At 47.1% G+C, this 23,093-nt stretch overlaps 1 protein-coding gene across 5 annotated transcripts in view; it reads right to left on the bottom strand.

Moving 5' to 3' along the window:
- Window positions 1-4,281: 4,281 nt before the first annotated feature.
- Window positions 4,282-23,093, bottom strand: part of LOC130611501 (zinc finger protein 131-like) — a 73,133-nt gene continuing 54,321 nt past the window's right edge. For all 5 annotated transcript variants that reach the window (XM_057432266.1, XM_057432261.1, XM_057432265.1 and 2 more), the window contains one exon: window positions 4,282-5,150. In XM_057432266.1, coding sequence (XP_057288249.1) covers window positions 4,488-5,150 — 663 coding nt within the window. In that variant the 3' untranslated portion in view covers window positions 4,282-4,487. The remainder of the gene's footprint in view (window positions 5,151-23,093) is intronic.

The following is a 23,093-nucleotide window of genomic DNA, read 5'->3' as shown; positions in this document are numbered from 1 at the left end:
CTAGTGTGAATCAGTTATACATATATATAAAATAAATAAGTACAATATAGCAAATCATATATGTATATATGAGTAAAGTGCAGAGGAAAATTAGCAATGCAACAAATCATTACTGCATAGAGAGAACAGAGGTTGAGAAGAAATACATCACAAATTACCACTGAATCATCATCCAGGCCTACACTTCCCACTGGGAAGCCCCATTGCAGCCAATGCCAGGAGTCTCGGGTAACTGGGAAAATTCCTACATAGTGCGTCCACCCATAGGTGAGGCTTCGTATTCAGCCATGAGAAGGGCCTGCTTTTATACCTTTAGAAAAACAAACAGCTTTATGCCAGATCTGTCATTGTTTATTCGTGGGTCTGTTCAGTTACTTGTGATTGCACTGCTGTCCACGCTGAGAAGTGCTGGCCAGGCACGCTGGTGTGGCCAAGTGTGAAGGTCATAGAACAGCTGCACCCTCATGTTTTCCTACCTCTTTCCAACAAACACTCATGATAAACATAAATATATATACTACACCAAATGCACTTTGACAAAAACATGCTTTGTTATGTCTCTCAGTCATGAGAGGGAATCAACTCTCAGACAGGCTCCCACCTATTAGTGTGGTGCAGTTGACACACTGGAGGGAAGGGATGCCATCCAGAGGGATCTTGACAGGCTCAGGAAGTGAGCCAGTGCAAACCTCATGAAGTTCAACAAGGCCAAGTGCAAGGTCCTGCACCTGGGTCAGGGCAATCCCAAGCACAACTACAGGCTCTGTGGAGAATGGATTGAGAGCAGCCCTGAGGAGGAGGACTTGGGGCTGTTGGTTGATGGGAAGCTCAACATGTGCCAGCAGTGTGCGCTTGCAGCCCAGAAAGCCAACTGTATCCTTGGCTGCATCAAAAGCAGCATGACCAGCAGATGGAGGGAGGTGATTTACCCCTCTACTCTGCTCTGGTGAGACTCCACCTGCTTGAGCAAGTCCAGAGGAGGGCGATGAAGATGATCAGAGGGCTGGAACACCTCTGTGAAAGCAGGCTGAGAGAGTTGGGCTTGTTCAGTCAGGAGAATAGAAGGCTCTGGGGACACCTTATAGGTGTCTTTCCAGTACCTAAAGGGGGTCTACATGAAATCTGGAGAGGGAGTTTTTGCAAGGGCATGTAGTAACAGGACAAGGGGGAATAGCTTTAAGTTTACCGAGTGTACATTTAGATTAGACATTAGGAAAAAATTCTTCACTATAAGGGTGGTGAGACAATGGAACAGTTTGCCCAGAGAAGTTGTGGCTGCCTGATCCCTGGCAGTGGCCAAAGCCAGGTGGGATGGAGCTTTGAGCAAGATGGTCTAGTGGAAGGGGTACCTGTCTGTGGCATGGGTTTGGAAATAGATGATATTTAAGGTCCCTTCCAACTCTAACTGTTCTATGATTTTATGATGACTGACCCAGGGTTGGAAACACAGCCCTACCATCTGCCATAGACTGATCCAGACTGCACTGGAACATGGGAAAGCTCCAGAACTCCTGCAGTATATTGATGACATTATCGTGTGGGGTGATACAGAAGTTTTTGAGAAAGGGAAGAAAACAATCCAAATCGACACTCAGTGGCTCAACCTCCACCTCCCGCTGTGATTGGCCGGCGGAGTCCAGCAAGTACCACCCTGGGGTGCTTGGCTGAGGCAGTGCCATCTCTGGAGGCTGGTTCTCTGCCTGGGCAGGAGGACACAGCCAGCTGCCATTGGAGCTCCCACTGCTGTACCTGAAAACAGCTCCCTCCAACCCTGGTTACACAGGGCTGGCCACCCCTTCCCACCTCCCAGGAGACCAAGCTCCCCAAGGTGGGATCCTGCATGGCCACTGATGAGAGGGCTGGCAGCCAGGATTGCTTATGCTCCCACCGTGTAGTGGTATGGGTGGTTGTCTTAGGCCAGTGGACAAGATGTGCTAGCAAGACCTTCCTGTTGAGTCACAAGGTTCAGAAAAGACCTCTTGCTTTCCAGCTGATCATCAGATATTTAGAGGGGCTGGGTGTGGCTGAAACCAATCCTAGTCTCAGACTTGGTCAACAGTTTATGTCTAAAGGGTTGTGTCACCTTCTTGTCCAAATTTGTCCTGCATGCCAATACTGTCACATTACAAGGGGGGTTTCCTTGAACCCTTTATATTTGACTAGCCTGCCAGTTTCCCAAGAAAGATGAGACCCTTATGCTTGACCAGTTATCCCTGTGGTAACTTTTCTGACACCTCCTGCTTAAAACCCAAAAAGCTCAGAAGGATCGTGAGGCCCCGCTTTCACGGTCTGTATTCATACTGAAAATCAAGATCAAGCGAGCTTTTGCCCTTCTGCTCCACGGGAGGTTTCTGTCCTCCCTGAGCTCGCCTTAGGACACCTGCTGCCCAGGGAGGTTGTGGAGTCTCCTTCCCTGGAGACATTCAAAACCCGCCTGGACACATTCCTGTGTAACACTATCTAGGTGTTCCTGCTCCGGCAGGGGGATTGGACTAGATGATCTTTCGAGGTCCCTTCCAATCTCTAGCATACTGTGTGATACTGTGACCAGTCTGTGCGTTCCAGTACTCAACTCTATGACAGCCCACCGAATCGGAGGGTGATTTGTCTAACCTATTCAGGGACCTTCCCTGACAGCATCACCAAGTCAAATTCCTTATTTAAATTATTGAAGTCTATGGAGACTTACACAAAACAGACTTCAGCTGAAGATTTTTATTATACAAAATACAAGTTTGTGACAAGATAAGGTTCAAAGATTGCCGGTGATAAGATACTGTCTGCAAAAACAAGCTTGAAGTGATACACAACCAAACTATAATCACTAATAACAGCTAGCGTGAGCTAGTCATTTGGCACGCATAATAAAAAGTTCTTACCCAATAAATGTCCCTATGCGGGAGAAGACAAGTTCAGCCTGTCAACTGATCCCAGAAGTTATGATGGAGTCTTCTCTAACTCCTCCCCTCTTTCATTCACTTTTATACTTTTCTTTAATCTCAGGTGGAGCTTGAGTGACTCTAGTCATGCATTCTTTTATTATTGATTGATCTAAAATTCTCTCACTTTTATCTTAAAGATATAGCCGATAAAATAGCACATGCTCAGTGAGGAGTGGTTGTATCTTGGAGGTGGGTAACTTTGGAATGGAGGTGTGCATTAGTGTTGCAATGAGATTATAATGAGCAAGGTTCACCTAAGGAAAGTGATTTTACCACAGTTGCTGTCCCAGCAACAGACATCTCTTATATTTTCCATTTGACAGCTGCTATGAGGCTTAAGATCTGCATGGTACCATCAAGTTCCCAAACCTGCAGGGAGTACAACAGAGCCTGGCCACAGTGTCTCCACTCCACTCCACCCTCCATTGCTCCTCTAAGATATCAGGTTGTGTTGCCTGGGGAAAAGTGGTGGAGTAGATTCCATGCATGCCAACCATCCTGAAAATGGTAACTGTATTTCACCCTAAAAAGGTTTCTTGTAATATTACAACTTCTGTTAGGCCCCAGTTTTCTCAAAAAACCCACGCCCCCTCCCCCCCCCCTCCCCAAGTGATTTTCCCATACACTACACTCCCACACAGGCTCAGCAGGAGTCTAGATGGAGGCAGCACTGGGCACAACAGCAGAGCACTGTTTCTCGCCTACCAAATTTGCAAGTTGTCATTGTGTCAAATGTCAGAATTTAATTTAAAAAAACAGGAACTCGCTACCATATAGACAAGTCTTCTCTATATTTATGTTTAAAAATACTAATTTTCAAAAATGACAATTTATAAAGGAAGAGTCTGCTGGTAGCTTTCTTTCAGCTCATGCTTACCACAGATTCTACTGAGCTTTTCCTAATTTAAAGTGTCTTGCTGCCTCCATATGGAATCTGTTTCCTCCTTCACCTCCTAAATTTAATGAAAAAATAATAATAATAAAAATCAGTAGCTGACAATTTTAAGCAAAAATATAAAGCGCTATAACATTACCTACATTGCCTTTTACTGAACTAGGCTTTTGAACACCCTAGGAGTTTTGTGGAAATTTAACCAGTGTTGAAAAGGCACAGGATTTTTGTGGTCTGAGACTTCCAGCAGCAATGCTTTTTCCCTACATGTTGCCAACAAAGATGTTGAACAGCTCTGGTCACAATACTGACCCCTGAGGAATGCCACTCATCACTGATCTCCACTTGGACATCAAGCCGCTGACTAGAGTTATTTGAGTCTGACCATACCCAGAGATGATGCAACAGTGATACAAGCTATTAATTATTAAAATCCTCACAAAGCTGTCTGTGTCTGGTAGTTTTTGTTCCATGGTATATCATGAACGGGTAAGTTATTTTTCACATAGAAGTTTAGTTGTACATAAAGAAAGATAACTTTGGTCCAAAGGACAGCATATTGGAAATGTGATCACTGAGAGTTCAAAAATCAATGTAAAAGCTAACAAAAATAATTGGGCATTTCATTCCTAAACCTGCACAGTGTGGTTGTCTTAGTAATTTGCCTTTTCATTCTGTGTGTCTGCTAACTGTTGAGTTTTTAAGTCTTCAGCTTGTTCATGATCTTCCTTATCCACATCATCTACATGACTAGACTCCTTTTCTTCTGCTTCTCCTTGATCAGCACTTCCATATTCTACTTGTTCCAGGTCTGTTCCACTTATAAGTTCGGCCTGTACATCTTCCACCTGTATTTGATTTACATGCTCAACATGTAACTGCTCTACGTGAACTTCAGCACCTTGCTCAGTCTGAATATGTTCAACTTCCAAATAACTAATTTGCACCTGTTCTTGCAGTTCATCCACCTGTGTGCCTTTTATTAGATTGTCCTGTATGACATCCTGGTGCATCTGTTCCACAGTTACCTGTGCAGGATCCACCTGTACCTGAATTATTGGTAGGACATGGACTTGCTCCACTTGCTCTATTATAGTCATTGATGTTACTGGTTCAGCTTCTACAGCTTCCACTGGAAGAACCTCTTCTGTCACTATATGTTCTGAAATATTGTGCATGTCTTTGAGATGTCTTCTCAGCTCACTGCCTTGCATAAACCACAAATCACATAAGGTACAGTGGTTGGGTTTGTCACCAGTATGTATTACCAAGTGATCTTTGAATTGATCCCAGCTGTTAAACACACTGTTACAAACCTGAAACAAAAGATACGGTATGTTAAATGGTGCCAACAGAAATATGACATAGTGCCTATTTCAGATTATAGCTTCACATAGTGTAGTTTCTTGCTACTTGGATTAAAAAACAAAACAAAACAAACCTGCCATGTACATTAGAGATAAAAGCTGAGAAGTCAGCTTCAGATGAACAGAAGACCTGGTATTTATTTATTTTTAAGAAATGGTGTGCCGTTCTGAGTTGTGCATACACAGGATACCTACAAAAATTGAGTCAGTACAGCATTTGAAAGTTTTCTTATTTTAACATTATGTGAAATTCACATACAGATTCATGCCCCAATAAATGGTGCTAGAATTTTGGGTGGAAATCTACTTATATAATAATATATGATAAAAGTGTAATACAAACTGTTATTTTACTGAAGTTCTAGATGCATTACTACTAACCATTTCAAAAAAATGCTTGAGTGATTTCAGCAGATAAAAATCTCTTAAAACTTTGTTCCTTTAAGTCTGTTCTAGCTAAACGTACTGCTTTGAATGCAGGCATACTAGTTTCAAAAAGCACTGGAACACACTTCCCTTCAGCTGGCACTGAGATAAGTAACCTGAAAAACACAGAGTGACTGCAGAAATGAATGAGATGCCAGGGTAGAGAGAGAAGAGTGAGGTAGAACCAGGCTTGGAGTAAAGAAACAGGTTCAGAGGTCTTTTGTCCATGCAAGTGTTTGTGGGTGAACACACATTTCACTGTCGGAACCCCTTCAATATTGGCAAATATTTGTGAAACAGAATTTTCCATCTCCTTAATTTAAAGCAGCAGCACAGAAGGATGGAGTATCTGACAGGGATTAACTCGAAGAACAGACCTGTATAATAGACCTGAATATACCCATTTTGCTGTTGAGGTCTTAAAACCATGTTTCTGATGCCAGTGACATGCTTTCTGTCCTGCCCCCCTCCCCCAACGCTTTAGAAAGAAATTGCACACACTTTTCTTAAAATACTGACCTTATAGATAAGCACTCAAAATTACTTATCCATTGTCCTGGTTTCAGCTGGGATAGTTAATTTTCTTCCTAATACCTGATGCAGTGCTGTGTTTTAGCTTTGGTTTGAGAACAATGCTGATAACACACCCATGTTTTAGTTGCTGCTAAGTACAATCAAGGACTTTTCAGTCTCTCATGCTCTGCAAGTGAGGAGGGGCACAAGAAGCTATGGGGGAACATGGCCAGGACAGCTGACCAGAACTAGCCAAAGGGATATTCCATACCACAGAATGTCATGCTTGACCAATCTGATAGCCTTCTATGATGACATGGCAAGATGGGTCGACGAGGGGAGAGCAGTGGATGTTATCTATCCCAACTTCAGCAAGGCTTTTGACACTGTCTCTCATAACATCCTCATAGGTAAGCATAGGAAATGTGGGTTAGATGAACAGACAGTGAGGTGGATCAAAAACTGGCTTAACTGCTGAGCTCAGAGGATCCTGATCAGTGGAGTAGAATCCAGTTGGAAGCCTGTAGTCAGTGGTGTCCCCCGAGGGATCAATACTGGGCCCAGTCTTATTCAACTTGCTTATCAATGACCTGGAGGAAGGGATAGAGTATATCCTCTGCAAGTCTGCTGACCCTATGAAGCTGGGGGGAGTGACCAATACACATGAAGGCTGTGTTGCCATTCAACAGGACCTTGATAGGCTGGAAAATTGGGTGGAGAGAAACCTGTGAGAGACTGAACTGAAATCAGACTCCACTGTCCATTGTCTCAAAGATTGGTATTGGAAGCTGAGATGGGATTCCACCATCCATTGTCTCAGAGATAGGTGGGAGGAGTTGAGATAAGACCCCAAGGTCCATTGCCTGAGAGAAGGGTGTGAGGAACTGAAATGGGACTCCACCATCCATTGCCTGAGAGATGGGTGGGAGGAGCTGAGCTAAGACTCTCCTGTCCATTATCTCCAGGACTGGTGTGAGGAATTGCTACAGACATGTGCAACTGAAGAGCTGGATGCAAGACCAGCAAAACTGGTCCACCAGGAATGTGTAGTACTCGACAATAAGAACAGAGGTACTCCCCCCAACTCCTAATAAAAGAGGGAAAAGGTAATCGCCATCGTGGGACACCCTCCATGGGGACACCTCCAAGAGGACACCCTCCATAAGGACACCTCCACGAGTACACCTCTATGAGGACAACTCCATGGGGACACCTATCTCTGATGACTACTATGGACCCTTGGGGACACTTTGCTCCAATATTGACGACAAAACCTGGAGGAATCCCACCACCGAGGACAACGACTACAGACCCTAACAAAACCTAATGAGGTTCAACAAGGGCAAGTGTAGGGTACAGCACATGGGAGGAAGAACCCAAAGTACCAGTACAGTTTGGGGGCTGACCTACTAAAGAGCAATTCAGCTAAGAAGGACCTAGGAGCTTTGGTGGATGATAAGTTGACCATGAACCAGCAGTGTGCCCTTGTGGCTATGAAGGCCAATAGTATCCTGGGGTACATCAGGAGGAGTGGGGCCAGCAGATTGAAGGGAGGTGATCCTCACCCTCTACTCAGCCCTGGTGAGGCCACATCTGGAGTACTGGAGGAACAAGCAGGTCGTGTTGCTGACCCTGTTGCTGGTGTCCCAGACTGCTGACCAATATGGTCGCCTCCAGAAAGAGAGCTTGCAGTAAGAAGACTGCAGCAACTCAGACAGAGACCCCATCCCAAACCATGGCTGTTCAGGTCTCTGGATGCAGGGAGTGCCAGAGCCTGCTGCTGCTGGGGGAGGGAGGACAGCATTCCACTTGCATGAGGTGTGAGCAAGTAGAACATCTGCTTAGCCTGGTGGCAAAACTTAAGGAGGAGGTTGAGACACTGAGGACCATCAGGGAGTGTGAAAGGGAGATCGACTGGTGGAGTAACTCCCTGGTGTGCCAGTCGGAACGGTTCCAGGGAGATACCCCCCAAAAGGGGAACGACCCCCTGCCTTCTCACACAGAGGGGGATGGCCCGAGACAGCCCCTGCCCTGTAGCTGTTGCGCAGAGGTAGGGGACCAAAAAGACGACGAGGGTTGGAAGCGAGTTCCAGTTCGGTGTCGTGGGAAACCCTCCCCCCTTCCTGCCCTGCTTCCCCAGGTGTCCCTCCGCAATAGGTTCGAGGCCCTGGATCTTGAAGGAGAGGTAGGTGAGAATGTGGGGCAAGGCCAGCCTACAAGGCCACATAGAAAAAGGCAGTCGACTTTGCACCTCAAGACTGCCTCTGATAAGAAAGAAAGAAGGGTCCCTTCTGAGAGGAACAGAGGGCCCGATATGCAGAGTTGACCCTCATCATAGGGAAGTGTGCAGTCTTCCTGGAGCCTGGATCAGGGATATCACTAGGGCGCTCCCCAACCTGGTGCACCCGACAGACTACTACCCGCTGCTGGTCTTCCAGACAGGTGAGGGGGAAGCTGCTTCCCGCAGTCTGAGGGGGATGAAGAAAGACTACAGGGCCTTGGGGCGGATGGTGAAAGAGTCTGGGGCTCAAGTGATCTTCTCCTCACTCCTTCCATCTTCCACTAATGATGTGGGACAGAATGGGAAGATTCAGTCCATAAACGATTGGCTTCGAGACTGGTGCTACAGGCAGGGCTTTGGATTCTTTGATAACAGCTGGTTTTATAGGGCACCAGTCTGGACAATGACAAGTGGGAAAGGTTTATCTCACAGAGGCAAAAGGATGCTGGGGCATGAATTAGCAGGGCTCATTTGGAGAGCTTTAAACTAGATTCGAAGGGGGATGGGGTTGTAGCTGGGCTTGCCCCAGTGGGGCAGCACTCCAGAATTGATGAAGACTGGGGGGCCTCCTATAATCCTAGGGTGAAATCAGTGTGCTCAGCTCGCTCCCTGGAATGTCTGTACACCAATGCACGCAGCATGGGAAATAAGCAGGAGGAGTTGGAAACCTGTGTTAAGTCAGGAGACTATGATCTGGTGGCAATTACAGAGACGTGGTGGGACAGCTCACATGACTGGAATATAGTCATGGAGGGCTATGTCCTTTTCAGGAAAGACAGGCCAGCCAGGCGGGGTGGTGGGGTTGCTCTTTATGTGCAAGAGCAGCTACAATGCACTGAGTTCTGTCCAGGGACAGATGACGAGCGAGTTGAGAGTCTGTGGGTGAGAATTAAGGGGCAGGCTGGCAGGGGGGATACTGTTGTGGGTGTCTGTTACAGACCACCGGATCAGGGTGAGGAAGTTGACGAGGCCTTCTACAGGCAGCTGAGAGCGGCCTCACAGTCACAGGCCGTGGTCATAGTGGGGGATTTTAACTTCCCTGATATTTGCTGGAAGGACCACTCAGCAACCCAGCCACAGTCAAGGAGGTTCCTCCAGTGTATGGATGATAACTTCCTCCTGCAAATGGTGGATGAGCCAACCAGGAGAGGAGCGCTGCTGGATCTCATCCTCACTAACAAGGAGGATCTGGTCGAAGCAGTAAGGGTTGAGGGCTGCCTTGGTTGCAGCGACCACGAGATGGTGGAGTTCAGGATCTTGTGTGGTAGGACTAGTAGAATACCAAGTAGAATTGCAACCCTGGACTTTAGCAGGGCAAACCTTGGCCTTCTCAAGCAATTGCTAGGGGAAATCCCATAAGCAAGGCTCTTTGAAGGTAAAGGGGCCCAAGATAGTTGGTTGACATTCAAGGATTGCTTTTTCCAAGTTCAAGATCAGAGCATCCCGACACGTAGGAAGTCAAGGAAGAGGGCCAGGAGACCTGCGTGGCTAAATAGGGAATTGCTGGGTATGCTCAAGTGGAAGAGGAGAGTTTACAGGTCATGGAAGGAGGGGCTGGCCACTTGGGAGGAATATAAGGCTGCTGCTAGAGGATGTAGGAAGGCAGCTAGGATGATTAAGGCCTCCTTAGAATTAAACCTGGAGAGAAGGGTCAAGGACAGCAAAAGAGCTTTTTCAAATACATGGCAGATAAAACTAACACCAGAGGCAATGTAGGCCCACTGATGAACGGGATGGGTGCCCTGGTGACAGAAGATACAGAGATGGCAGAGTTACTGAATGCCTTCTCTGTCTACTCTGCTGCAGGCAGTCCTGAAGAGCCCTGTACCCCTGAGACCTCAGATGAAGTCAGGTCAACGGAGCGGTTTGCCTTAGTCGATGAGGAATGGGTTAGAGAACAGTTGAGCAATCTGGACACCCATAAATCCATGGGTCCAGATGGGATGCACCCGCGGGTGCTGAGGGAACTGGCGGAAGTCATTGCTAGACCACTCTCCATCATCTTTACCAAGTCTTGGGAAACGGGAGAGGTGCCTGAGGACTGGAGGAAAGCAAATGTCACTCCGGTCTTCAAAAAGGGCAAGAAGGAGGACCCGGGTAACTATAGACCGGTCATCCTCACCTCCATCCCTGGGAAAATGATGGAACACCTTATCCTTGGTGCCATCTTAAGGCATATCAAGGATAAGAGGGTTATGAGGGGCAGTCAACATGGCTTCACCAAGGGGAAATCATGCTTGACCAATCTCTTAGCCTTTTATGAGGAAATAACACGGTGGATGGATGATGGCAGAGCGGTGGATGTGGTCTACCTTGACTTCAGCAAAGCATTTGACACAGTCTCCCACAGCATCCTCACAGCTAAATTGAGGAAGTGTGGACTGGATGATCAGCTAGTGAGGTGGACTGCGAACTGGCTGAAGGAGAGAAGCCAGAGAGTTGTAGTCTATGGGGCAGAGTCTAGTTGGAGGCCTGTAACTAGTGGAGTGCCTCAAGGGTCAGTACTGGGACTGGTATTATTTAATATATTCATCAACGATTTAGATGAGGGAATTGAGTGTACTATCAGCAAGTTTGCTGATGACACTAAGCTGGGAGGAGTGGCTGACACGTCAGAAGGCTGTGCTGCCATCCAGCGAGACCTGGACAGGCTGGAGAGTTGGGCAGGGAATAACTTGATGAAATATAACAAGGGAAAGTGTAGAGTCCTGCATCTGGGCAGGAACAACCCCAGGTTCCAGTATAGGTTGGGGAACAACCAGTTAGAGAGCAGTGTAGGGGAGAGGGACCTGGGGGTCCTAGTGGACGACAGGATGACCATGAGCCAACACTGGGCCCTTGTGGCCAAGAAGGCCAATGGCATCCTGGGGTGTATTAGAAGGGGTGTGGTTAGTAGGTCGAGAGAGGTCCTTCTTCCCCTCTACTCTGCCCTGGTGAGACCCCATCTGGAATATTGTGTCCAGTTCTGGGCCCCTCAGTTCAAGAAGGACAGGGAGCTGCTGGAGAGAGTCCAGCGAAGGGCAATGAAGATGATTAAGGGAGTGGAGCATCTCCCTTATGAGGAAAGACTGAGGGAGCTGGGTCTCTATAGTTTAGAGAAGAGCAGACTGAGGGGTGACCTTATTAGAGTATATAAATATATAAAGGGGGAGTGTCACGAGGATGGAGCCAGGCTCTACTCAGTGGCAAACAATGATAGGACAAGGGGTAATGGGTACAAACTGGAACACAAGAGGTTCCACTTAAACTTGAGAAGAAACTTCTTCTCAGTGAGGGTGACGGAACACTGGAACAGGCTGCCCAGGGGGGCTGTGGAGTCTCCTTCCCTGGAGACATTCAAAACCCGCCTGGACACATTCCTGTGTAACATTATCTAGGTGTTCCTGCTCCAGCAGGGGGATTGGACTAGATGATCTTTCGAGGTCCCTTCCAATCTCTAGCATACTGTGATACTGTGATACTGTGTCCAGTTCTGGGCTCCTCAGTACAAGAAACTGCTGACTGGTGTCAACATCAGAAATTGGGGTTTTTTGACCATGGTTTGGTTTACATGGCACTAGGTCTGCTGGTGGCAGATGGGGTATGCCTGTCCCAAAAGGGGAAAAGGATCCTAGCCAAGGAGCTAGCAGGGCTCATAGAGTGGGCTTTAAACTAGTTTTGAAGGAGGAAGGGAATGAAACCAGGCTCACTATAGCCAGGGGGTAGCATGCCACTGCTGGAGGCTAGATCCACAGGGCAATTTAAATGCATCTATGCCAATGCCCACATCATGGGCAGCAAACAGGAGGAGCTGGAAGCCATTGTGCAGCAGGAAAACCATGACATAGTCACCATCACAGAAACATGGTGGGACGATCCGCATGATTGGAGTGCTAAAATGGATGGTTACAGGCTTTACAGAAGGGATAGGCAAGGAAAAAGAGGTGGTGGGGTTGCATTGTATGTCAGGGAGTTCACTGACTGCCCTGAACTTAATGCTGTGAGTGAGAAGGTTGAAAATTTGTGGTTGAAGATCAGGGGGAAGGCCAACCATGCAGATATCCTGGTAGGAGTCTGTTGTATACCACCCAACCAAGACAAAGATACAGATGAAGTGTTCTTCAAACAACTGGGAGAAGTTTCACGATTGCTAGCCCTTGTTCTCATGGGGGACTTCAACCTACCAGATGTCTGCTGGAAGTACAGTCTAGCAGAGAGGAAACAATCCAGGAGGGTCTTGGAGGGTGTGGAAGATAACTTCCTGACCCAGCCCATGAGTGAGCATACATGGGGAGCTGCCCAGCTAGATTTATCATTCGCAAACAGAGAAGGTGGGTGATGTGATGATTGGAGGCCGTCTTGGGCAAAGCAATCATGAAATTATTGAATTTTCAATCCTTGGAGAAGTCAGGAAGAAGGTTAGCAGAACTGCAACCTTATACTACCGGAGGGCTGACTTTGGCCTGTTTAGTATGCTAGTTGGGAGAATCCTTTGGGATACATTACTGAAGGACAAAGGGATCCAGGAAGGCTGGACACCCTTCAAGAATGACATCTTCAAGATGCAGGAGCAGGCAGCCCCCGTGTGCTGAAAACTGAACTGGTGGGGAAAAAGAACAGCCTGGCTGAACAGGGAAATACTGGTGGAACTTAGGAAAAAAAGAATTTATCATCTGTAGAAGAAAGGACTGTCGACCCATGAGGAGTACAAGAATATTGTTAGGTTATGCAGAAAGAAAGTTAGAAAGATGAAGGCACAGCTGAAACTTAATCTGGCCACTGTCATAAAAGATAATAAAAAATATTTTCACAATAATATTAGCAATAAAAGGAAGACCAAGGAGAACCTCCATCCTTTACTGGATACTAAGGGAAACCTAGTGACTGAGGATGAGGGAAAAGCTGAGGTACTTAATGCTGCCTTTGCCTCACTCTTTAATAGTTACACCAGCCATCATCAGGTTACTCAGTTCCCTGAGTTGGATTACAGACATGGGGAGTTGATTGAAGTCCACCTAATCCAGGAATAAATGGTTAGTGACCTGCTGCACTTAGATGTCACATGTCTATGAGTCTGGATAGATTCCACCCAAGAGTGCTGAAGGAGCTGGCAGATTTGCTCACCAAGCCACTCTGCATCATTTATCAGCAGTCCTGGTATAGTGGGCAGGTCCTTAAGGACTGGAGGTTGGCCAACGTGACGCCTCTACAAAACAGGCAGGAAGGAGGACCCCAGAAACTACAGGCCTGTCAGCCTGACCTCAGTGCCAGGGAAGGTCATAGAGCAGATCATCCTAAGTGAGATCACACAGCATATTCAGGAAAAAGAGGGGATTAAGCCCAGTCAGCACAGGTTCATGAAGGGCAGGTCCTGCTTAACCAACCTGATCTCCTTCTATGACAAGGTGACCCATCTGGTTGATGAGGGAAAGGCTGCATACATTGTCTATTTGGGCTTTAGTAAAGCATTTGACACTGTCTCCCACAGCATTCTCCTTGAGAAACTGGCTGCTCATGGCCTGGATAGGTGTATTCTTCACTGGGTAAAATACTGGTTAGATGGCAAAGCACAAAAAGTAGTGGTGAATGGTGTCACATCTAGTTGGTGACTGGTCACTAGTGGTATTCCTCAGGGCTTGGTGTTAGGGACAGTGTTGTTTAATATCCTCACTGATGATCTGGATGAAGGGATTGAGTGCATCCTCAGTAAATTTGCAGACTACACCAAGTTGGCTCAGAGCATTGATCTGCTGGAGGGTAGCAAGGATCTGTAGAGAGATCTGGACAGGCTGGATTGATGGGCTGTGGCCACTTGCAGGAAGTTCAACAAGGCAAAGCACTGAGTCCTGTACTTGGGCCACAACAACTCCATGCAATGCTACAGGCTTGTGGAAGAGTGGCTGGAAAGCTGCTTGGGGAAAAGGACCTGGGGGTGCTGACTGATAGCTGGCTGAACATGAGCCAGCAGTGTGCCCAGGTGGCCAAGGACAATAGCATCCTAGCCTGTAACAGAAATAGTGTGGCCAGCAGGACTAGGGATGTGATCGTCCCCCTGTAGTTGGTGCTGGTTAGGCCACAGGTTGAATCCTGTATTCGGCTCTAGGCCCCTAACTACAAGAGAGACTGAGATGCTGGAGCAGGTCCAGAGAAGAGTGATGAAGCTGGTAAAGGGCCTAGAGCACAAGTCTCATGAGGAAACAGCTGAGGGAAATGGGGTTTAGTCTGGAGAAAAGGAGGCTCAGGGGGGACTTTATCTCTCTGCAAGGAGGATGGAGAAAGGAGGTGGCTGGTCTCTTTTCCCAAATAGCAAGTGATAGGACAAGAGGTAATGGCCTCGAGCTGCACCAGGGGAGATTTAGACTGGATATTAGGAAAAATTTCTTCACCAAAAAGGGTAGTCAGGTATTGGAACAGGCTTCCCAGGTAAGTGGTGGAACCACTGTCCATAGAAGTGATATAAAAAATGTGTAGATGAGGCCCTTAGTGACATGGTTTAGTGGTGAATTTGGCAGTCCTGGGGAAATGGTTGGACTTGATGATCTTAAAGGTCTTTTCCAACCTAAATTCTATGAAAGACAAGGAGCTACTGGAGACGGTCCATCAAAGGTACACAAGGATGATGAGGGGTCTGGAGCATCTCCCTTATGAGGAGAGATTGCAGGAGCTGGGCCTGTTTAGTCTGGAGAAGACTGAGAGGGGATATCATTGATCTCATTAACGCATATCAGTATCTCAAAGGCATGTGCCAAAACCATGTTGCCTGACTCTTTTCAGTGGTGCCCAGCAACAGGATGAGGAGCAATGGCCATAAACTAAAACACAAGAAGTTTCACCTACACATGAAGAAATTCTTTACGTTGAGAGTGACAGGGCAGTAGAACAGGCTGCCCAGGGGAGTTATGGAGTATCCCTCTCTGGAGACATTCAAAACCCTCCTGGAAACGTTCCTGTGTAACCTGCTCTAGGTAGCCCTGCCTTCCAACCCTAACAATTCTGTAATTCTGTAATCCTCAGTATATAAACTGGGGCGAATTGTCCAGAAGAGTCTGATTACTGCTTGGGGAAGGGCTGGGCATCAGTCAGCAGATGGTGAGCAATTGTGTTGTGCATCACTTGGTTTCTGTTTGTTTGATTCCTCTCTCCCTGTTTATTTCCTATTGTTACTATGATTCCTCTTCTTATATTTTACTTTATCTCAATTATTAAATGGTTCTTACCTAAACCCATAGATTTTATCTTTTTTTGATTCTCCTCTCAATCCCACTGGCGAAGGGGGGCAGTGAGCAAGGGGCTGTGTGGTACTGAGTGGCCAGATGGGGTTAAAACACAACAGTCCTTTTTGGTACCCAGCATGAGGCTTGAAGGGTTGAGATAACAACAGATCTGACCAGAGCGTGTTAAAACAAATTTGTTAAAGCATTCACTGCATAGGTTTAATAGTCACTAGTCACAATTTTGATTTATTTGCTCTCAGAGTTGTGCTTGGTCTCAGAGTTGCAATATGTAACACCTTACTTGCAGTAGGTATTCCCTGTGGTGATGTTTATCATTCTTAGGGCCTGGGCTAAGATTATAATTTTGTTGTACTTTGTAACACTGGCTTATGACATGATAGAAATGCCGATCATGAAACTAATCTGGTATGTGCAATCAGCAATGCTGTCACCTCTGTACTTAAGGAGTCAGCTAATAGGAATTATTAATACTTACACTTATTGCTTTCTCTCAGTCAATATATGGGGGAGATATCTTCCCTCACCTTGCTTCCTTTCTTCCCTCCTTCCTTCTCCTCCAGGTTGATTACAGTAGCATTTGAGAATTTTAAAGTTTTTTAATATCCTTTGAATACCCTTGAAACCAACCTGGTCCTTTTGCTAGGAAACAGCATGTTGCTGAATATGTTTCAGACCCTGTTTAAGGTTAAACAACTATGTAAGAATACCACCAGGAAATCTTCCTCGAGGCTGGATAGTTATGAGTGCCAGGGTGTGTGAGATAGTATGATCAAGGACCTAGGACAGCAGGCACCTACAGTGTTTTGGGATATGACCACTAAAGAGGTGCAGGATCCAGAAAAAAAGAGTAAAATATTTGAAAAAAGTATACAGGCCACAGTTTGCTTTCACTTGGAGGGGCATCCAGTACACTTGGAATCGACTGCCCCAGGGGCAGCTCTACCATCTGCCATGGACTGATCCAGACTGCGCAGGAACAGGGTGATGCTCCAGAACACCTGCAATACATTGATGACATCATTGTATAGGGCAATACAGTGGAGGAATCTTTTGAAAAGGGGAAGAAAATAATCCAAATCCTTCTAAAGGCTGTTCTTTCCATAAAACAATGTAAGATCAAGGGACCTGCACAGGAGATCCAGTTTTTAGGAATTAAATGGCAAGACGGACATTGTCAGATCCCAATGGATGTGATCAACAAAATAACAGCAATGTCTCCACCAACTAGCAAGAAAGAAACACAAGCTTTCTTAGGTGTTGTGGGGTTTTGGAAAATGCACATCCCAAATTACAGTCTGATTGTAAACCCTCTCTATCAAGTGACCTGGAAGAACTTGGGGGTCAGGGTTAAAGGGAATATAGCTATGGGAGACATTACTGTGGGCATCTGTTACAGACTGCCTGATCAAGGAGAACCTGCGGATGAAGCACTCTATAGGCAGATAGGAAAAGCCTCACGCTCGCAGGCCCTTGTTCTCATGGGTGACTTCAACCACCCTGACATCTGTTGGAAGGACGGTACAGCCTGGCACAAGCAATCCAGGAGGTTCCTTGATTGTGTAGAAGACAACTTCCTTCTGCAAGTAATAGAGGAGCCGACAAGGAGCGGTGCCATGCTTGACCTCGTGCTCACCAACAGGGAAGGGCTCGTTGTAAATGTGACGCTCCAGGGCAGCCTTGGATGCAGTGATCACGAGATGGTGGAATTTGAGATCCTCAGGACAGTGAGAAGAGCGTGCAGCAAGCTCACTGCCCTGGAATTCAAAAGAGCAAACTTTGGCCTCTTCAGGAATCTGCTTAGTAAGGTTCCATGTGATATAGCCCTAGAGGGCAGGGGGGCCCAAGACTCTTGGTTGATATTCGAGGATCACCTGCTACAAGCTCAGGAGTGTTGCATCCCAACTACAAGGAAGTGCAGCAGGAGGGCCAGGAGACCTCCTTGGATGGATAAGGAGCTCCTGAGGAAAATTAAAATGAAAAAAGAGGCTTATAATAAGTGGAAGCAAGGACAGGTGGCATGGGAAGAGTACAGGGATGTTGTCCAGGAAGCTAGGGACCAGGTTAGGAAAGCTAAGGCTCAGTTAGAATTAAACTTAGCTAGAGGTATTAAAGATAACAGGAAGGGATTCTACAGGTACATAGCAAATAAAAAACAGACTAGGGAGAATGTAGGCCCCCTCAGGAAGCTCTCGGGAGAACTGGCTACACAGGATTTGGAGAAAGCTGAGGTTCTGAATGACTTCTTTGCCTCAGTCTTCGCTGGCAAAGGCTCTGACCAAACCACCCAAGTCTTGGAAGGCAGATGCAGGGACTGTGAGAATGAAGACCTTGCGCCCACTGTAGGAGAGGAACTGGTTCGAGACCATCTTAAAAATCTGAACGTGCACAAGTCCATGGGTCCTGATGAGATCCATCCGCGGGTCCTGAAGGAGCTGGCAAATGAAGTTGCGAAGCCACTGGCCATCATATTTGAGAAATCATGGCAGTCAGGTGAGGTTCCTGATGACTGGAAAAAGGGAAATATAACCCCCATTTTCAAGAAGGGGAAAATGGATGATCCAGGGAATTACAGAGCAGTCAGTCTCACATCTGTGCCTGGCAAAATCTTGGAGCAGATTCTCCTGGAAGGCATGCTAAGTCACATGAAAATCAACAAGGTGCTTGGTGGCAGCCAGCATGGCTTCACTAAGGGGAAATCCTGCCTGACCAATTTGGTGGCCTTCTATGATGGGGCTACAGAACTGATGGACAGGGGTAGAGCAGTTGATGTCATCTACCTGGACTGGTGCAAAGCGTTCGACCCCGGCCCACACGACATCCTTGTCTCGAAATTGGAGCGACATCAATTTGATGGATGGACCACTCGGTGGATAAAGAACTGGCTGGATGGCCTCACGCAAAGAGTTGTCGTTAATGGCTCCATGTCCGGCTGGAGACCAATAACGAGTGGTGTCCCTCGGGGATTGGTGTTGGGACCGGTCTTGTTTAAAATCTTTGTCGCTGACATGGACAGTGGGATTGAGCGCGCCCTCAGCAAGTTTGCTGATGACACCAAGGTGTGTGGTTTGGTTGATACGCTGGAGGGAAGGAATGCCATCCAGAGGGACCTTGACACACTTGTGAGGTGGGCTGATGCCAACCTCATGAGGTTTAACCATGCCTAGTGCAAGGTCCTACACCTGGGTCGGAGCAATCCCAGGCACACCTACAGGTTGGGCAGAGAAAAGATTCAGAGCAGCCCTGCGGAGAAGGACTTGGGGATGCTGGTCGATGAGAAAATGAACATGAGCCGGCAGTGTGCGCTTGCAGCCCAGAAAGCCAACCGTATCCTGGGCTGCAAAAAAAGGAGCGTGACCAGCAGGTCGAAGGAGGTGATCCTGCCCCTCTACTCTGCTCTTGTGAGACCTCACCTGGAGTATTGTGTGCAGTTCTGGTGTCCTCAACATAAAAAGGACATGGAACTGTTGGAACAAATCCAGAGAAGGGCCACAAGGATGATCAGGGGACTGGAGCACCTCCCATATGAAGACAGGCTGAGAAAGTTGGGGCTGTTCAGCCTGGAGAAGAGAAGGCTGCGTGGAGACCTCATAGCAGCCTTCCAGTATCTGAAGGGGGCCTATAGGGATGCTGGAGAGGGACTCTTCATTAGAGACTGTAGTGATAGGACAAGGGGTAATGGGTTAAAACTTAAACAGGGGAAGTTTAGGTTGGATATAAGAAGGAAATTCTTTCCTGTTAGGGTGGTGAGGCACTGGAATGGGTTGCCCAGGGAGGCTGTGAATGCTCCATCCCTGGCAGTGTTCAAGACCAGGTGGGACGAGGCCTTGGGTGATATGATTTAGCATAAGGTGTCCCTGCCCATGGCAAGGGGGGTGGAACTAGATGATCTTAAGGTCCTTTTCAACCCTAACAATTCTATGATTCTAACAGTGATTTCAAATGAGGCCCTGAGTAACAACAAGCATTTGAACAAATTATAGAGGAGATAGTTCATACAGTAGCCCTTGGACCAGTCTGGACAGGGCAAGATGTAAAAAATGCGCCCTACACCACAGACAGGTAGAATGGTCCTATCTGGAGCCTCTAGCAGGAAGCACCAAGGGAGACTGTGCCCTTTCTCTCAAGAAGGAGAATATAAAAGAAACCATGGCAACAGGGTACTCCATGGTTTTACCTGTGAGACCATGGAGAGGACATGAGAAACGGGGATGGAAAACCTACATCAATCCAGAGGCACATGTACCTGACTTGTAAGGAAAACCAACCACAAACAGGGTTTTTTCCAGGAGAGTTGCTGCTCCAATCTCCAGTGGGCAGTTTCCCAGACAGAGTGGAAAGGCTGATCTCACACCTGATCCTATGGAAAGGAATTCTAACCCATTTCTGCAAGAAGTGGAGAATCCTATAGCCAAGACCAGAGGAGCCCTGCCTCCAGCCAGGTGCAGGAGAGGGACAACTGGGTTTACTGGACTGAGTGGATCAGATGGCTTGGCATGTCAGACCTACATATAAAGCTCTAGTAGACACCTTTTTACATTGTGTCCTAAAGCCATCAAGCTACCCAGGGGCAGAACCCATTCGCATTTCCGAAGTGACAGACTTTTGGTAAAGATGCCTTGGAGATAAAAAAATTAAGCATCTGCCTACATTGCCTGGTGTCTCAGAGGACCCTTCAGCTGTGGGGTTGCTGAAGACTGAAGAACAACAGGTGCCAATTGCGACCACAACAGTGCACCAGTGGCAATATCACACCAAATGAGACTCACTCATTCACATCCATAAACTGATTTGTCACCTGGAGATCTAGTGATTCAACAGGACCAGCTCACCAAATGTGCTAAGTACAAAAGTCTACTGGAGACTAATAGCAGATTATCATGGCCTGAACAAAGTCACGCCACCACTGCGTGCTGCTGTACCAGACATGCTAGAACTTCAATATAAACTGAAGTCAAAGGCAGCCAAGTGGTATGCTATGACTGATATTGACAATGCATTTTTCTCAATGCCTTTGCAGCAGAGAGCAGGCCACAGTTCACTTTTACTTGGAGGGGTATGTAAATTGTGAAAAATGTGCTCTACACTGCAGCCAGGGAGAATGGTCCTCCCTGGAGCTTCTGGCAGAAAGCTCCAGGGTAGACTTGCCAAGGTTTAAGCCCAGCCAGTAACTCAGAACCACACAGCTGCTCGCTCACTCCCTCCCCCCTTATTCCTCGCCCTGCTCCCAGAAGGATGGGGAGGAGAATTGAAAGAATGCAAATCCTACAAGTTGAGATGAGAACAATCCAGTAACTAAGGTATAATACCAGGCTGACCCCACGGCTTTTGGAGTCAGGGATACAGAGGATCCCAGGCCCTCTACATCTGAAAAAGAGATACTGGCAGATTACAAAGGGGTTTGAGCTGCTTCAGAAGTGATTTCCACAGCTACTCCTGGCCCCCCAGTTGCCCGTGCTGGGCTGGATGTTCAAAGAGAAGGTCTCCTCTACACATAGCGCAGCTGATGCTACGTGGAGTAAGTGGGTTGCACTGATCACACAAAGAGGTCAATTAGGAAATGCCAGTCATCCAGGAATGTTGGAAGTGACCATGGACGTGCCATAGGGCAAAGATTTTGGAATGTCACCACAGTCCATGTCACCAGAGGAGGAGGAGACGTGTTGAGGAGACCCCATTGTCTAAGGAAGTAAAAGGTAAATCTACCCAGTTCACAGAGGCAAAAGCCATCCAGCTGGCCTTGGACATTGCTGAATGAGAAAAATGGCCAGTACTCTATACTGACTCATAGATGGTGGCAAATGCCCTGTGGAGGTGGCTGCAGCAATGGAAGCAGAGCAACTGGCAGTGCAAAGGGAAAGCCATCTGGGCTGCTGCACTGAGGCAAGGTATTGCTGCCTGGGTGAAGAACCTGGTGGTGAAGGTACGCTACGTAGATGCTCATGTATCCAAGAGTTGGGACGCTGAGGTACACCAGAACAACCAACAAGTGGATAAAGCTGCTAAGACTGAAGTGGCTCAGGTGGATTTAGATTGGCAACATAAGGGTGAATTATTTTTAGCCCTGTGGGCCCATGATACATCAGAACATCAAGGAAGAGATGAAACATACAGATGGGCTCGTGATTGAGGTGTAGACATAACCATGGACACTATCACCCAGGTTATTCATGAATATAATATGTTCTTGTCCTGGGTTCAGCAGTAGAAGTCATTTTTTTCCTTCTTGGTAGCTGGGGCAGTGCAGTGTTTTGACTTTCGGCCTGGGAATAGCTGATAACAATGATGTTTTGGTTTGGCCAAGGACTTTGTAAGGCTCATGCTCTGCCAGGGAGGAGGGGAAGCCGGGAGAAAGCGGAGACAGAACACGACTCAAACTGACCAAATAGGTATTCCATACCACAGCACATCATGCCCAGGATGTAACTGGGAGTTAGCCAGAAGGTCTGGGACTGCGGGGTTGGAGGAGGTATTGGTCAGTGCTTGGTCAGGCTGGGGGGGGCGAGTTATCGGTCGGCTGGTGGTGAGATGTTGTATTCTCTTCCCTTGTTATTTCCTTTATCATTGTTATTATTGGTGGCAGCAGTAGTGATTTATGTTATACCTTAGTTACCAAACTGTTCTTATCTCAACCCGTGGGAGTTGCATTCTTTTCGATTCTCCTCTCTGTCCCTCTGGGAGTAAGGGGAGGGAAAGAAGGGGGGAGAGTGAGTGAACGAGTTTCCTGACTGGGTTTAAACCACGACAGCTCTGCAATTACGCAAACACAAACCCATTTGTGAGATCACCATATTAATGAAGAATTAACTTTGATGAAGCCAGACAAAAGTATCAGTGATGGAATCTGAACCGGCTTCAGAATACAACAATCCAACACCACACACCATCTTTACTCTCCTGGAAGACTACTATAATAGAAGAAGCCTGAAGTCATAGACTAAAAGAACTCAACAGACTTTTCTAGGGTTGTTCCATAGACTAAGGGAAAAATATCTGCATGTATACAGCAAAAGACAGGAAAGGTGATGGTGTACTGGGAAGTTTGGGACCTGGCATGATGTAAATGATCTGGAATTAGATGTGGATACTGTCCTGGTTTCGGCTGGTTTCTGCCCTCTTTCAGTTTAAAGCTATTCTCCCTTTTCCTGTTACTACATGCCCTTGCAAAAACTCCCTCTCCAGATTTCATGTAGACCCCCTTTAGGTACTGGAAGGACACCTATAAGGTGTCCCCAGAGCCTTCTATTCTCCTGACTGAACAAGCCCAACTCTCTCAGCCTGTCTTCACAGAGGTGTTCCAGCCCTCTGATCATCTTCATCGCCCTCCTCTGGACTTGCTCAAGCAGGTCCATTTCCCTCTTGTGTTGGGGGCCCCAGAGCTGAACACAGTACTCCAGGTGGAGTCTCACCAGAGCAGAGTAGAGGGGTAAATCACCTCCCTCCATTTGCTGGTCATGCTGC

Source organism: Pezoporus wallicus, unplaced genomic scaffold, assembly GCF_028554395.1.
Source record: "Pezoporus wallicus isolate ANWC-B61680 ecotype Strahan unplaced genomic scaffold, APGP_CSIRO_Pwel_v1 contig_4397, whole genome shotgun sequence".
Lineage (NCBI taxonomy): Eukaryota > Metazoa > Chordata > Aves > Psittaciformes > Psittacidae > Pezoporus > Pezoporus wallicus.
The sequence above is the reverse complement of the archived record's forward strand: the minus strand, read 5'-3'. Positions and strand labels throughout refer to the sequence as shown.